General features: G+C 40.6%; 2 protein-coding genes across 4 annotated transcripts in view; one reads left to right on the forward strand and one right to left on the reverse strand.

Annotated features, from left to right (window-relative positions):
- Positions 1 to 9,244, reverse strand: part of TTC8 (tetratricopeptide repeat domain 8) — a 50,954-nt gene extending 41,710 nt beyond the window's left edge. For 2 of the 3 annotated variants that reach the window (XM_007471900.1, XM_007471899.1), the window contains exon 1: positions 9,080 to 9,244. In XM_007471900.1, the coding sequence (XP_007471962.1) occupies positions 9,080 to 9,193 (114 nt within the window). In that variant the 5' untranslated portion in view covers positions 9,194 to 9,244. The remainder of the gene's footprint in view (positions 1 to 9,079) is intronic. The other variant, XM_007471898.1, reaches the window with a different exon arrangement.
- Positions 9,192 to 14,085, forward strand: LOC103085694 (elongation factor 1-alpha 1-like). The gene is given in 5 exon segments (XM_082931528.1): positions 9,192 to 9,358; positions 10,287 to 10,347; positions 10,994 to 11,051; positions 12,693 to 12,716; positions 12,719 to 14,085. Coding segments are annotated over 5 exon segments (1,677 nt in total).
- Positions 14,086 to 14,490: the final 405 nt, after the last annotated feature.

Below are 14,490 nucleotides of genomic sequence, written 5' to 3' on the forward strand. Positions count from 1 at the left end.
AATAGAAATGCATTGGATAAAAACACAGATTTACAACAAATTTATTTATAAAAGATCTACACTTTCACATCTACAGTCAGCAGCCTCTGAACACTCAATCTGCAGCATGTTTTACTGGGAAAGCTACTAAGAAACAGAAAAAGGAAAGAAAAAAAAATCCTTGCTTTCCTTGCTTTCTACAGCTCTAAAATCCAAAAAGAATACCCGAAATATTTTTTAAAGAATATATTATGTGTGCAAGCAATGTGTAAACCATCTGGTCACCAAGCAAGGATAAGCAATTTCACATGACACACAGTAGCAACAAGAGAGGAAAAGGCTAAACTAAGCTAGAAAGTGAGAGCCCTAGGGGGTGGGAGTTAAGAGAATTCTTGGCAATCAGCTGAACAGAACACAAAACAGCAACTAAGAAGACACAGCAATTGGAGGTTTTCAATGCCAGCATGCAGAAGAAAGAGCTGGAAAAAGAATAGATTTCCTAGATCCCACAATCCATACTTAGAGAAATACACTGATACAGGCAATGAGATGACAGAAGAAATAACCCCTTCTATTCTTTCTTCTATTTATTTGTATACATGTCTAAATGATCCCCCATTATCTCATTTGAGTCCCACAACAACCATTTCAGGGAGGCAGGTAAGTGTTATTATCCATTTTACAGATCAGGAAACAAATTCAGAGATGTCACGTAATTTGCTCGAGGTCACACAAAGAAGCCAGAGCTCTTTCTTGCCAGTCCATCTTGGAGATTAAAAAAAATGAGGTGGATACATAATAAGGCAGGATTGAAAGGTAAAGTGTAGGAGAGATACAAGATAAGTTCCATATAGAAACAGGTAAAAAAGTTTACCAGAGGTGATTATAGACAGCGTTTGAAAAGGAAAACAGTTAAAGAAGACGAGCCACGGAGAGTAAGTAAATGCTGGACGCTTGTTAGTCTGCAGGGAGATTCCTCCAGTGGCCCAAATTGACCCCGGCAGCTCAGCCTCAGAGTGCTCTGTTCACCAACGAACGCCTTCATGCTCTCTGTGTCTTGTCCTACCCTGCAGGATCGCACTTACGACTTACCAGGCAGGTAAAGAACGTTAGGGACCTGATGTGAAATGAGAAGAAAATGAGAAGCGAGAGGATGGAAAGGTGTAGAGACCGGTGAGGTGGTGTGGATGGAAGATGGAGGCAAGGCTTAACCACGAGTAGGCAGAGAATACGTTAATTCCACAACATTCTCCTGGCATCCCTGGAACCCCGAGAGGCACTGAAAACATTCTATGGGGGAAGGCACATAATTAAATAAATTACAGTACAATGTGTTAAATGCCATACTCAAGCATGGACCAATCACAGATGACTTAGATGGAGGACAGAAAAGCAGAACATGAGAGGTAAGGAAGTCATGGTAAAAGGAAAGAGATTATTCTGGAAATGATTGTGTACCAATGATCTATGAATTATATTCAACATCATTTTATCATCAATTACACTGGACACTTTCCTCACAGATGCTCTCCAGATTACCAACAATCCTTTCAGAAAAATATGACAGAATCCCACCTGCAAATATCTCTAGCTAACTAGAGAAAATAGCAGCTCACTTTTTTGATCACTTAGCATGTGTTAATGAACTTAACGCTCACAACAACCCTTTGAGGTAGGTATGTTGTCATGGCCATTTTACGGATAACTCTGAGGTCAAAGTGTGCAGGCAGTATTTGAACCTAGACACTCTCAGTCAAGAGCATGCACTTTGCTTTACATATGAGACCATAGCAAGGCCGGAACGCTGACTACTGTAGGGTGTGGGAAGACCAAGGCCAGGTATGGCTGCTCTGGAGATCCACCAGGAGCAGCAGAACGATGGAGGAAAGAGTCAGGATATTTTAATTTAGAGACAGGGCAAATTTAGTGATTTTTTTTTTTTTTTTGCGGTACACGGGCCTCTCACTGTTGTGGCCTCTCCCGTTGCGGAGCACAGGCTCTGGACGTGCAGGCTCAGCGGCCATGGCTCACGGGCCCAGCCGCTCCGCGGCATGTGGCACAAACCCATGTCCCCTGCATCGGCAGGCGGACTCTCAATCACTGCGCCACCAGGGAAGCCCAAATTTAGTGATTTAATTTTTAAATCACTAAGACCTTCATCTGGGTCTCTCTCAATTATAGTTTTTATGATTTAAATTAATCCACATATACAGGAAACCACAAGTTAGGTTCACTTGGTCTAGCAAATTATTTCTATGGGTATTATCAGCATAGTTTGAGTAGAAAGAATCAGGCCCAGGCCTAGAGTCAGAAAACCTGGGCTTGGTCCTCAGGGAGCCACTTAGCTTAATGACCTTGAACAACCTCCATTACCCAGTCCTCCTCTCAAATTAGAGCAATAGTGCCTACTTTATAGGATAGCTTTAAAAATAAAACCTTGAAGATTATTTCATAATTTTCAGAGTTCTTATACTACAGTAGTTCATGAAGTATAAGGTGGTAGTACTTTCAACAAGAAGTATTAACCACACAGAATTTCTTTATAAATACATGTACACAATGAACAGAAAAGCACCCAACTCTGTATTACTTCCTTTTTCAGAACTCAGAACTGACTCCCAGTTATGGCACATCAAATTAAAACTTCCCTTTGAATCTCCGTGAAAGTGAGTAAGAAGACAGGGAAAGTAGAGTGGCACTGCCTAGAACCAGCAAAAACTCACCAGCATAAACTTCAATTCACAGCAGTTTGCTTCCTTCCTTCCTCCCTAGGATATAGCTTTCTCTTAGGTTGTTGCTATTACTTTAGGGAATTAAATCTCCAGATAATTCTGAATGCAACTTCCAAATTGCCACCAATACTTACTCTGGCTAATGAGTCTGCCCAACTCTGCTCTTAAACTACAGAGTCATTATTCAGAATTTAGCAAAAACAGGAAGGAAAAGAATGTAAGAGAACAGAGAAATGAATGGATTTCAGAAGGTTTAGGGAAATCTAGTGACCAAGGAGCCAAGTGGGAATGTAATCTTTAAAATTCAGCAACGTGAACTGCTCTGCAGAGCACAGAATCAAAAGAATGCCTGGTTATAAGTCTCCATGGCCCCAATGAGGAAATAAATTAGATAATCATACAGAAAGATGTTTATTTGGCTTGGATCACCAGATCATTGTCTCAACCAACTACTAACATACAGCTCACTGGGGACCCCTGCTTCTTGACCTTTCATCTAAGCCAGTGGCTTTCAGCCTTTTCTCCACCTTCAAACCATTGACAGTAATAACCCCCTCCTCTCTGCAACATCTCTCATTATAAGCAGAGATTGGGGGTGGGAAGAAAAATGTGAATTACCCCCATTCTGATAAACAGCTAACCCTCCCACTCCCAGAATCATAGATTTTAACAATTTAAAAATCTATCAGAAATATACCTCATTAAGAAAAGTATATTAACTTTAAAAAAAAAACGACTACCTCTATGTTTTATGAACTGTTGAATTATACTGGAGCTAAAATCGGGGCTGCTTTTAAAGCTATGAATCTGACATATGGAACACAAAGAACAGTAATCAGATTAAGCAACTAATCAGGATGACCGACATGAGCTGTAAAAGCAAGCATTCCCTCTAGGTCATGTTGCTGCGTGGAAGGCCATTTTGCATCTCTCTTTTATGTCTTATAACTTTTAACCACTTTTCTAGTCACGATTTAGAGAAAACTTTGAAAAAAGACAGCACTTCTCTATGAATTGATTGTTCCTACTGTCTTTTGTCAAATGGGGAAACTACGATGAATTAACCAGTTATCCTTCTTTATTCTTAACTGATCAGAACTTTAATGTCCTTCATGCTTACAGACCCTGCCCTCTGTTTCACACCATTCTGCATCTGGGAAAAGCAGTTCAGAATCGATCTTTTTCAGGAACCCTTCCCAAACATCATGTTATTACCTTCAACCTACCCTTCAGTCCTCCCGTATCCAAATAAAATTGTGTAACTCCAAGGAAACAAGCTGGTCCATAGTATATCATACCTCTCCAGCCAACCTGACTACTCTGACTTTGGCAAGAATCAAAACTAAATAAAATCCACATGTCCTAATAGAAAATACAAGGCACTAATTAAATATTTTTGATGATACTATACCAAAATGGTATCTCTTAAAGGAGAACTAAATGTAGAAGAAATAGTCTTAGAGGTGGGCTTCATTCCAAAAGGTTAATGTATCACCACCAAAACGTCTTTTTGAAGCTCCCTGGACCAGCTTATAAAAAGATTAGCAAATAGCAAATCACTTTAGAGAGGTTCTCCTCATCTGGGAGAAAAATAAGCAAAACCCAAAGTGAATATTAACATAAAAAACAAAAGCTATTTTTGTTCTAGAAAAAAAAAAAAGCAAGAGCAAAAATGAATCCATTTGGCACTCAGGAGAAATATTTTAATTTCCTTTCTCTTCCATGTGTCCAGGCACTGCTTCAAAGTCACTCATTCGTAATAAAATCAGTTGCGTGGCACAGGAATGGTAATTCAAGAAGCTGCAGAGGAAAAAATATTCTACTTTAAAATGTAGAAGCCTCAAAAAAATGCCCATGAGGCTAAAGGGGTACATGAAGATAAACCAGGGAAACCGCAGGGGCTGAGAATCATCTGCCTCTGCTCTGATCACATTACCATTAGCTTTTCATAGATTGCTAGTCTCTCCATTTAACTTCCTCCACTGAAACAAGAGCGTTGTGAAGAAATACCAATGATGATAATGACTATCAGAAACACTCTCCTGGAGGGATCCAGGAAGAATTTGCTCAACTGATTTAAAAAAAAAACTGACCCTCGAGATAAGAAATGAATTAAGAATGTCCATAATGCAATTACATGTGTATGAAAAGGTGAATACATATAAGAACCTATGGTGCTGAGAATTAGGATGGGGGGCAGGGAGAAGCAAAGACCACCAGGCAATTAGGGTGATCTCCATAAACAGAGTGGAAGCTGGCACACATAAATAACACCATCCAGATGCATATATGAATATGATCAAGGCACTCATTCAGCAAAAAAAATAATGACGGCACCTGTGTGCCAGATTCTGTGGCATTCCATACAGATCTGCCATCGTGGACTCATATTCTAAGAGAAAGAATGAGAATTTTCAAGCTTTTAATCAAAGGAACCTCCTAAAGCTTCCTAAAGCTCCTCATTAAATGTCATCAGCACTCTAACATAAATATTTAAATTCTTTTTAATTAATTAAGAAAAAAGCAGGATTGCTTTAAGCTTGGGGAAATAATAATGGAAAATATTTCCAAAATGAAATAACAATTGGATACAAAATGCACACATCAGTGCTAAGAGAAGCACACAGAGAAAAAGCGCAGTGTTTAAAGGCTGGATCAAAGAATAACTAATAGGAGTGAGCCATGTAAACTTTTCCGAGGCCCTAACCAGGAATCCAAAGGCCGGTTTGGTAAGGTAACATCAAGTTAAAACTTCTGTTCCGGGCTTCCCTGGTGGCGCAGTGGTTGAGAGTCCGCCTGCCAATACAGGGGACATGGGTTCTGTGCCTCCGTCCGGGAAGATCCCACATGCTGCGGAGCGGCTGGGCCCGTGAGCCATGGCCGCTGAGCTTGCGCATCGGGAGCCTGTGCTCCACAACGGGAGAGGCCGGATAAGTGACATGGGATATAAAAGAGTGGAAATAACTACTGCAGAGCAGAATAAAGGAAAAAATAATGAAAAGAATTGAGGACACGCATCGGGAGCCTGTGCTCCACAACGGGAGAGGCCACAAAAGTGAGAGGCCTGCGTACCGCAAAAAAACAAAACAAAACAAAAACAAAACTTATGTTCCTGGTGAAGTGCTACTCGTCATTCTGACAATATATATAGTTCCTCCTTAAATAAACTATCTCAGCATAACAAATAAAAAGGATTAGAAAGGGAAAAAATGTCATAAATTTCTTCTAGATCTGGTACAGATTCTCGGCAGCCTTTGATACTTGTAGGAGCTAAACATATCAACCCCTGCTTATAACAATAAAACAGTAACAAAGAATTACATTAAAAAAACATTTCTAGGATATTAAAATTAATTATGTATCACATTATGAAGTATTATTTCAAATCCACAATAAACAGGACAGTGGAAGAGGCCAGGACTTAACAAGATCTGTTGCCCTAATGATCTTAACCATGTCAGATGATTAACTAATGACAACAGCAATATTTCCCAGTATGATCCTGTATCTTTTATTCTTCACTACCATTACCAAAATCAGATCCACTAACCATTCCTTGTAACAAGTCTTAATTTTCCAAGAGGGCCAGCAAGGCCTAAAGGGAACTATATAAGAGGCCAAATAAAAAGATCCAAGTTACTACCTTGTTTAGCTGTTAATTTTGTAGACTTTAAATGAAGTTCTTAATTTGTTCACCCTGTTCTCCCTAGGTACAAGGAAAGGGGTCAAGATCTCCGCTACAGCTCCTTCTTAACCATTAATACAAATGCTGATGCTTTGCCTATGCAGCTCCCAAAGTGACAACATCTCCCCAGGATAAATTTGTACCTCTCCCCCAAAAAAGGAATCAGTCAGCGGTCAAGTAAGTTTCAGAATACTGTCTTAATCAAAATTAGGCAGGTTACCTTCCTTCAGGACTTCTCAGAGCCTTTAATCCAAGTACACAGATATGTCAAATTCCCATTTAGCTAAAAATCTTGAAAAAGGAACAGCAAATGGGAAAATGTACTGGAAAAAGTTCAGAAACACAGAGTTTTGAAAAATTAGGCTACATAAGCACCAAAGAAGCAGCACAGGATAGACAAAGGGAATGGGCTTACCAGCTTTGTACCTTTGGACAAATTACTTCACCATGTGCCTCAGTGTGCTCTATCTGTAAAATGGGGGAAATAGTACCAACTTCCTAAAATAGCTGAGGATTAAATGAGATAACATATAAAACCCTCTGAATCAAGCCTGACACAGAGTAAATACTCAATAAATGTTACCTATTATCTTTGTTACATACTTTGCAAGGTTATTCTAAGCAAAGAAATACACACAATTTATAGAATTTATCCATGGCAAGTAGTAAGCACTCAATAAAAGGTCATTGAACACTGTAAAGTCCTGATCACAGTGTCTAGCACAAACTAAACCTGAACTGCAGTACTGAATGTCACTATGATTACATATTAAGTTTAGAGACACGGAAAACAAACTATGGTTGCCAAAGGGGATAGCAGGGTGCGGGGGTGAGGGGTGGTGGTGGATAGATTAGCAGTTTGGGATTAACATATACACACTACTATATATAAAATAGATAACCAACAAGGACCTACTGTATAGCACAGGTAACTATAACTATATTCAGTATCTTGTAATAACCTATCATAGAAAACCTGAAAAAGAATATATGTATGTATAACTGCTTTGCTGTACACCTGAAACTAATACAACATTGTAAATTAACTATACTTCAATGGTTAAAAAAGATTAAAAGGTCTTAACCATTAATAAAAACACTGCTGCTTTGCCTGTAACACATTTCCTAATGTGACAACATCTCCCTAGGATGATAACAACAAAGATATCTGAGCCTCGCCCACTGCCAAAAAAGGAATCAGTGATCAAATAAGTTTCAGAACTATTGTATTCATCAAAATTAGGCAAAGTTTCTTTCTGCAGAACTCCTCAGAACCTTTAGTACCAAAGTAGGGAATATACATTTCCCAAATGCATTTAATGAGGAAACTTTCTTTCACTGAGCACTCTTGGGACTGTTGTTCTTTGGAACACAGAATGGAAACTATCCTAACTCAATGGAAAAATAGAACAATGTCTGGTACATCACTGGTTTGTAACAAACTTTGGTTGTACAAATGTAAAGGGGTCCATATTTTGTCGTGGTTGCCAAACATATTTGAGGGTGGAATCCTTTTTTTTTTTTTTTTTTTTTAAGCAGCATTTGTGGGACTACAATGCCAGGAAACATACTTGGAAGCGTGCTTGTCTATGGAAATACAGTCCTATTAACCAATGTGACCTAACACAAGCACAACCTAGTTTAGCATTCTTACTAACACAGATTGCTCTGTGGGAGATGTGCTATCTATCTGAAGGCCAAAAGATTCACTTTAATAGGTTATCCTCAATCCATTTGCTGGGCACTAAGGCAGAGCCTAGTGACAGTTTTCACGCCTCAGTTTACGGAACTCCCCCTCAATTTTCCTTTTTTTTCTAACATCTCCAAGGCAACACCACTAGAGGAAAAGCTGGGAAACTATAACTACATGGGTACATTCTGCATTTAATAGACGTACTGACAAACTACCAGAGCTCTGCTCTCCCTTTTTCTCCTTTTTTGTCTCTTCCAGGAACTACCTGACCACCAGAGTTGTACCTCTCTTATACCTAGCATAAAAGCCTTTTCACTCACTTTATTTAATATTATACTTTATTTAAGAAACCCTAAATAAACTACTATAATCAATGCCATCTTTCCTTCTTTTACAGGAACTTTTTTCCCATCCCTCCCTCCTAATAATGAATGTATCTTTTCCTCTCCTAGATTCTCATTCTTCTAATTTGCATTATTTGCCTCAAGTTGCACTCAAGCCCCAGCATCAAAGGCTCCCCACTCTTGGACAACAGTCTTAAGATGAACCAGAAGGATTACACGTTTGATCAAAAGAAAAAAAAGGCAGCTATTTCAACAGGGAGTGGGAAGTTACAGATATTTATGTTTATACATAATGGTTTTAGAAATCAACACCGTACGTGCAGCGAGCTTAAGAGCCCATCCACATGCAAGTATAAGGGAACTAACAAAGTTCGTCACCAAATTGTTCCTTTAAGCGACGTCTGAAGGAAAGGGGCTGCTGAAGTTTGAGGAGGGGGCGGTCGTAGCACAGCACGTGTGGGTCCCGCGGGTAAGGACCCACCGGCCAAGGCTCCAGGGGGTCTCGCTCCAGGTGCCTGTGCTGACCACAAGGTCAACCTCGCCCTGCGCCTTCTTCCCTGGAGACCCCTCCCGGGGACCTGGGAATCCCCCAGAGCCCTCAGCCTTATTGCCGGGATCCACAGGGCTGACGGGGTCCGGCCTGTACCTGGTCATACGGGGACTTCTCCAGCATCTGCGTGCACAGATCGGCGCAGAGCTGGAACTTCCTGCGCCTAAAATAGCTCCAGGCCAGGAGCAGCGGATCCATCTCCGAGCCCATGGCGGCGGAGAGCCGGCCGCGGAAGACCAGGGCCCGGCTCAGGGAGGGCGGGGGGCGAGGAGCAGGCGGCGTCCAGCCCTGCCCGGCAGCGCGCGGGGGCAGGGGCCTTGCCAGAGAGGCGCCCCGCATCGCGCCTGAGAATAGGAAAAAGAAAACCCACCTCGAGTAGAACTCAGCTATAGGACTGCCAAACCTTGTTTTTAAAAACTTTATACTTTTAAAGGCTACATATTTCATTAATTTTCTAGAAGAAGGAACCGTGGCTAAAGTAAGAGGCAGTGACTTAGACACCTCCAACCGGGGTCCTCCACCCACCCAGAGGAGGACCGGTTCGAACTCTCCGCATACTGTGCCAGTCCCAGAAAAATCCCGAGAGTTGACCGTACGGCCGGTCGCTGTCATACTCTTACCCTTCAGGCATTCTTACCCCCATCACTTATGCCTCCGACTTTAGAAACAGAAACATGAGAACAGTTTCTCCAATATCATCTCGCCCACCAGAACCCAAAGACCTAAATCCTAAAACTCCCAGTCGGTTTCTCTAAATCCCTGTCACCCAATTTTGGTGTCTGAGTGAAAAGGTACATTGAGGATTGCTTAGTCCAAACCGTTCTTTTTACAGATAAGAAACTGAGATGAGCTCAGAGAAATTATTAACCTAGTGTGGCGTGGAGTTAGGGAGCTGGATTGAAATCCAGATGACTACAAACTGTTAATGCCATTTGTTAATTCCACGATGCCTAGGGGTTCTGGATTGATTATAAATCGGTGACATTTTTGCCAAACAAAATAATGTACGAAACAAAAAAAATTTTTAAGGCGGTTTTGAAACACCATCTCCACGTACTTGTTGTTTGTCAAATGTTTACTTGTGCAGAGTGATTTCTTCAGGTACAATTCTGACTTTCCTCTAGAGATTTACACAGATGACAAATATCTTTTATGGTTAGGAAAAGAGAGGTGTGACCAAGTTAAGTCCAGGTTGACTTCATTATGGAGGACTAGGGGATATTTTTTCCTTGCCTTCTTCCTACCACAGTGAGAGAGGCAGGAGAGGAAAAGTTAACTCAATATTGAAGAACTTTCTGATCAGGTCTAAATCTCCTTTACGGATAAGAAGCGAACTAACAGCTCTTAGTAAAGATAAGTCACTCGTAATTTTCTCAAACCACTAAGGTACCATAATGAAGACATTATATTGAATCCAGATATATATACGTCTCATATATATCAAAATGAAAGCTTTCTAAAATAAAAAATGGGTTGTGAGTAGTTTTTTCTCCTTTGCTAAGCAGTCATTCTTGAATTTTTGTATCTTGGAAGCAATTAATTATCAGGATTGTGATTATTCCAGTTATGTTTATTGCAATTAGTCCATTTGTGTTTCCCTGGAGGTGCCTCTAGAAATGTAACCGGTTCTAATGCAGCAGCCCACTGTTTCTAGGGGTCAGGACTTTAGGACATTACATGCTGGAACTGGCACTTGGGCTCAATATTTCACAGGGTCCTTTTGTTTTCTGGTAAAATGTAAGTGGAATCTATGTAAGTGATTCTCAACCCTGGCTCCATATTAGATAGATTTTTTAAAGTAAACTATTTTAGAATATATTTAGATTTATGGAAAAGTTACAAAGATAGTACAGAGAGTTCCCATCTACTCCTCAACCAGTTTCCCATTGTTAACAACATTACTACAGTACATATGTCACAATGAAGGAACCTACATTGGTATACTACTGTTAACTCCACAATTTATTCAGATTTTCGTAGTTTTCCCCTAATACCCTTTTTCTATTCCAGGATCCCACTTTGGATACCATATTACATTTAGTCATCAATGTCTCCTTTGCCTCCTCTGGTCTGTGACAGTTTCTCAGACTTTTCTTGTTTATGATGACTTGACAGTTTTGAAGAGGGCTGGTCAAGTATTTAGTAGAATGTCTGGGGAGCTTTTAAAAATACAGCTGCTCACATTCCATTCCTAGAGAGTCTGACTTAAATGGTTTGATATAGGGCTGGAGCATCGGTTTTTTTGTTTTGTTTTGTTTTGTTTTTGTTTCCCATGTAATTCTAATGGGCAGCCAGGGTTAAACAACCTCTGTGCTGAGTTCTAAATGGTTTTGTATCCATTGTGATTATCGCCAACTTCCTAGAGAAAAATATGTGTGTGTGTGTGTGTGTATGTATATATATATATAATTTTAAGAAAATGTAATTCATCTTAGCTTCTTCCAGAAGGCTGTTAATTTCTTTTCTTTCAGAAAAGTCAAGTGGACGAGAAAAACTGTAGAATCTTAGCAAATTGCAGATTGTTAAGCATGTCCAAATATGGCATAAAATGTTACTTTAAAAGGTTATGTACATTTGTTTTTTTAATTTTGTTAATATGTGTATAGTTAATTTTATGAATATATAGATAGATTTTGTTACATATTTTATAATTGCTAATCCATAATGCAGAAACCTTTTTTTTTTTTGGCCATGCCACGCGGCTTGTGGTATCTTAGTTCCCTGACCAGGGATTGAACCTGCGACCTCAGCAGTGAGAGCATGGAGTCCTAACCACTGGACCTCCAGGGAATTCCCAACCATTATTTTTTTTAATGACATGCTAGTGATAGGAAAAATAGTAGATATAACAGTTCCTGGTGAAGGGGATGGATAAGAATTACTAGGGCTATTTTCCTACTGGAGAAAATGAAGCATAGAGAAACGACTTAATCTCTTTGAACAGGTCCATTTCACAGTCAGAGCTAGATCTCAGTTCATGGATCCTTATCTTTTGCTTTCTAGCAACTGGATCTCTTTAGGTTAATTCAGTTTAAAATCAGATACGGAAGACAGTGTAACTTTAAATGCAAAAGGTTAAATTTTCTTAAATGTTAAATTGGAATCACTCAGGCCGTTTAAACTTAACCCAAAACAAAAATAGAAATGTAACATGAGGTATTCTCTTGCTCAACAGCTCCTATGCTTGGTGATAAGAATGCAGAGAAGAAAAAGACAGATCTGCCCCAAGGGTACTTATACATGAAGAGTAGTTACAGGAAAGAGCATTGGGCTTGCGGTTAGACTTGCTAGCTGTGTTTTCTCAGGCAAATTAGGAATCAAGATAGGATGGTGATTAAAAAGTGGGCTCTAGAACTATATTCCTATATTTGAAAGCCTGTCTCTGCCATGCACTAAATGTGAGGATCTTAGACAAGTGGTTTAATGGCCCTGTACCTCAGAAATGTGCTTCATCCATGACAGAATAAGTGTTTTCCGTATGCTTTAAGAATTTTAGATTCTGCTTTAAGAATTTTAGACTCTGCTTTAAAGAACAAGAAAAATAATGGGATGGATGAAATTCATAAGAAATGTTAAGAATACATAGTAAGTACATCTTTAACCTATAGGACACAGTAAACATAGATAGAACAAATAGACACTTATGGCTTTTTCGCAACGGGTTTGCCGCCAGGATACAGGTGTCGTGAAAACCACCGCTAAACCTAAGCAAAAGTGGGAAAGGAGAAGACGCACATAACATCGTTGTCATCGGACACGTAGATTCGGGGAAGTTCACCACTACTGGCCATCTGATCTACAAATGTGGCAGGATCGACAAGAGAACCATTGAAAAGTTCGAGAAGGAGGATGCTGAGATGGGGAAGGGCTCCTTCAAGTATGCCTGGGTCTTGGACAAACTGAAAGCTGAACGCAAGCGTGGTATCACCGTTGATATATCCCTATGGAAATTCGAGACCAGCGAGTACTATGTGGCCATCATTGATGCCACAGGACACAGAGACTTCATCAAAAACATGATTACAGGCACATCCCAGGCTGACTGTGCCGTCCTGATTGTTGCTGCTGGTGTTGGTGAATTTGAAGCAGGTATTTCCAAGAATGGGCAGACCCGTGAGTATGGCCTTCTGGCCTACACTCTGGGTGTGAAACAACTAATTGTTGGAGTCAACAAAATGGATTCCACTGAGCCACCCTACAGCCGGAAGAGATATGAAGAAATTGTAAAGGAAGTCAGCACCTACATTAAGAAAATTGGCTACAACCCCGACACAGCAGCATTTGTGCCAGTTTCTGGCTGGAATGGTGAAAACATGCTGGAGCCAAGAGCTAACATGCCGTGGTTCAAGGGATGGAGAGTCACCCGTGAGGATGGCAATGCCAGTGGAACCACACTGCTTGAAGCTCTGGATTGCATCCTGCCACCAACTCGCCCAACTGACAAACCCTTGCGTTTGCCCCTCCAGGACGTCTACAAAATTGGTGGTATTGGCACTGTCCCTGTGGGTCGAGTGGAGACTGGTGTTCTCAAACCTGGCCTGGTGCTCACCTTTGCTCCAGTCAATGTGACAACTGAAGTGAAGTTTGTTGAAATGCACCATGAAGGTTTGAGTGAAGCCCTTCCTGGGGACAATGTGGGCTTCAAAGTCAAGAACGTGTCTGTCAAAGTTGTTCGTCGTGGCAATGTGGCTGGTGAGAGCAAAAATGACCCACCGATGGAGGCAGCTGGCTTCACAGCTCAAGTGATTATCTTGAACCATCCAGGCCAAATCAGTGCTGGCTACGCACCTGTGCTGGATTGTCACACAGCTCACATTGCCTGCAAGTTTGCTGAGCTAAAGGAGAAGACTGATCGTCGTTCTGGGAAAAAGCTGGAAGATGGCCTCCAATTCTTGAAATCTGGTGATGCTGCCATCGTTGATACGGTTCCTGGCAAACCCATATGTGTTGAGAGCTTCTCTGACTATCCTCCTCTGGGCCGCTTTGCTGTTCGTGACATGAGACAGACGGTTGCTGTGGGTGTCATCAAAGCAGTGGACGAGAAGGCAGCTGGAGCTGGCAAGGTCACCAAGTCTGCCCAGAAAGCTCAGAAGGCTAAATGAATATTATCCCCAATACCTGCCACCCCAGTCTTAATCAGTGGTGGAAGAACGGTCTCAGAACTGTTTCTCTCAGTTGGCCATTTAAGTTTAATAGCAAAAGACTGGTTAATGATAACAATGCATTGTAAAACCTTCAGAAGGAAAGGAGAATGTGTTGTGGACCATTTGTTTTGTGTGTGGCCGTTTTAAGTTATTAGTTTTTAAACTCAGTACTTTTTAATGGAAACAACTTGACCAAAAATCTGTCACAGAATTTGAGACTCATTGAAAAAGTTTAATGGGAAAAAAAAAATAGACACTTATGTGTTAAGTGTAGATTAAACTGATGAAACAAATGAGAGTGTTAATTTGTAGATAGAAAGAGATGGAAAGCAAAACCTTAAATGTTCACAAAGCATGATTCAG

This window comes from Lipotes vexillifer, unplaced genomic scaffold (assembly GCF_000442215.2).
Source record: "Lipotes vexillifer unplaced genomic scaffold, Lipotes_vexillifer_v1.1 scaffold751, whole genome shotgun sequence".
NCBI classification, from domain to species: Eukaryota; Metazoa; Chordata; class Mammalia; order Artiodactyla; family Lipotidae; genus Lipotes; species Lipotes vexillifer.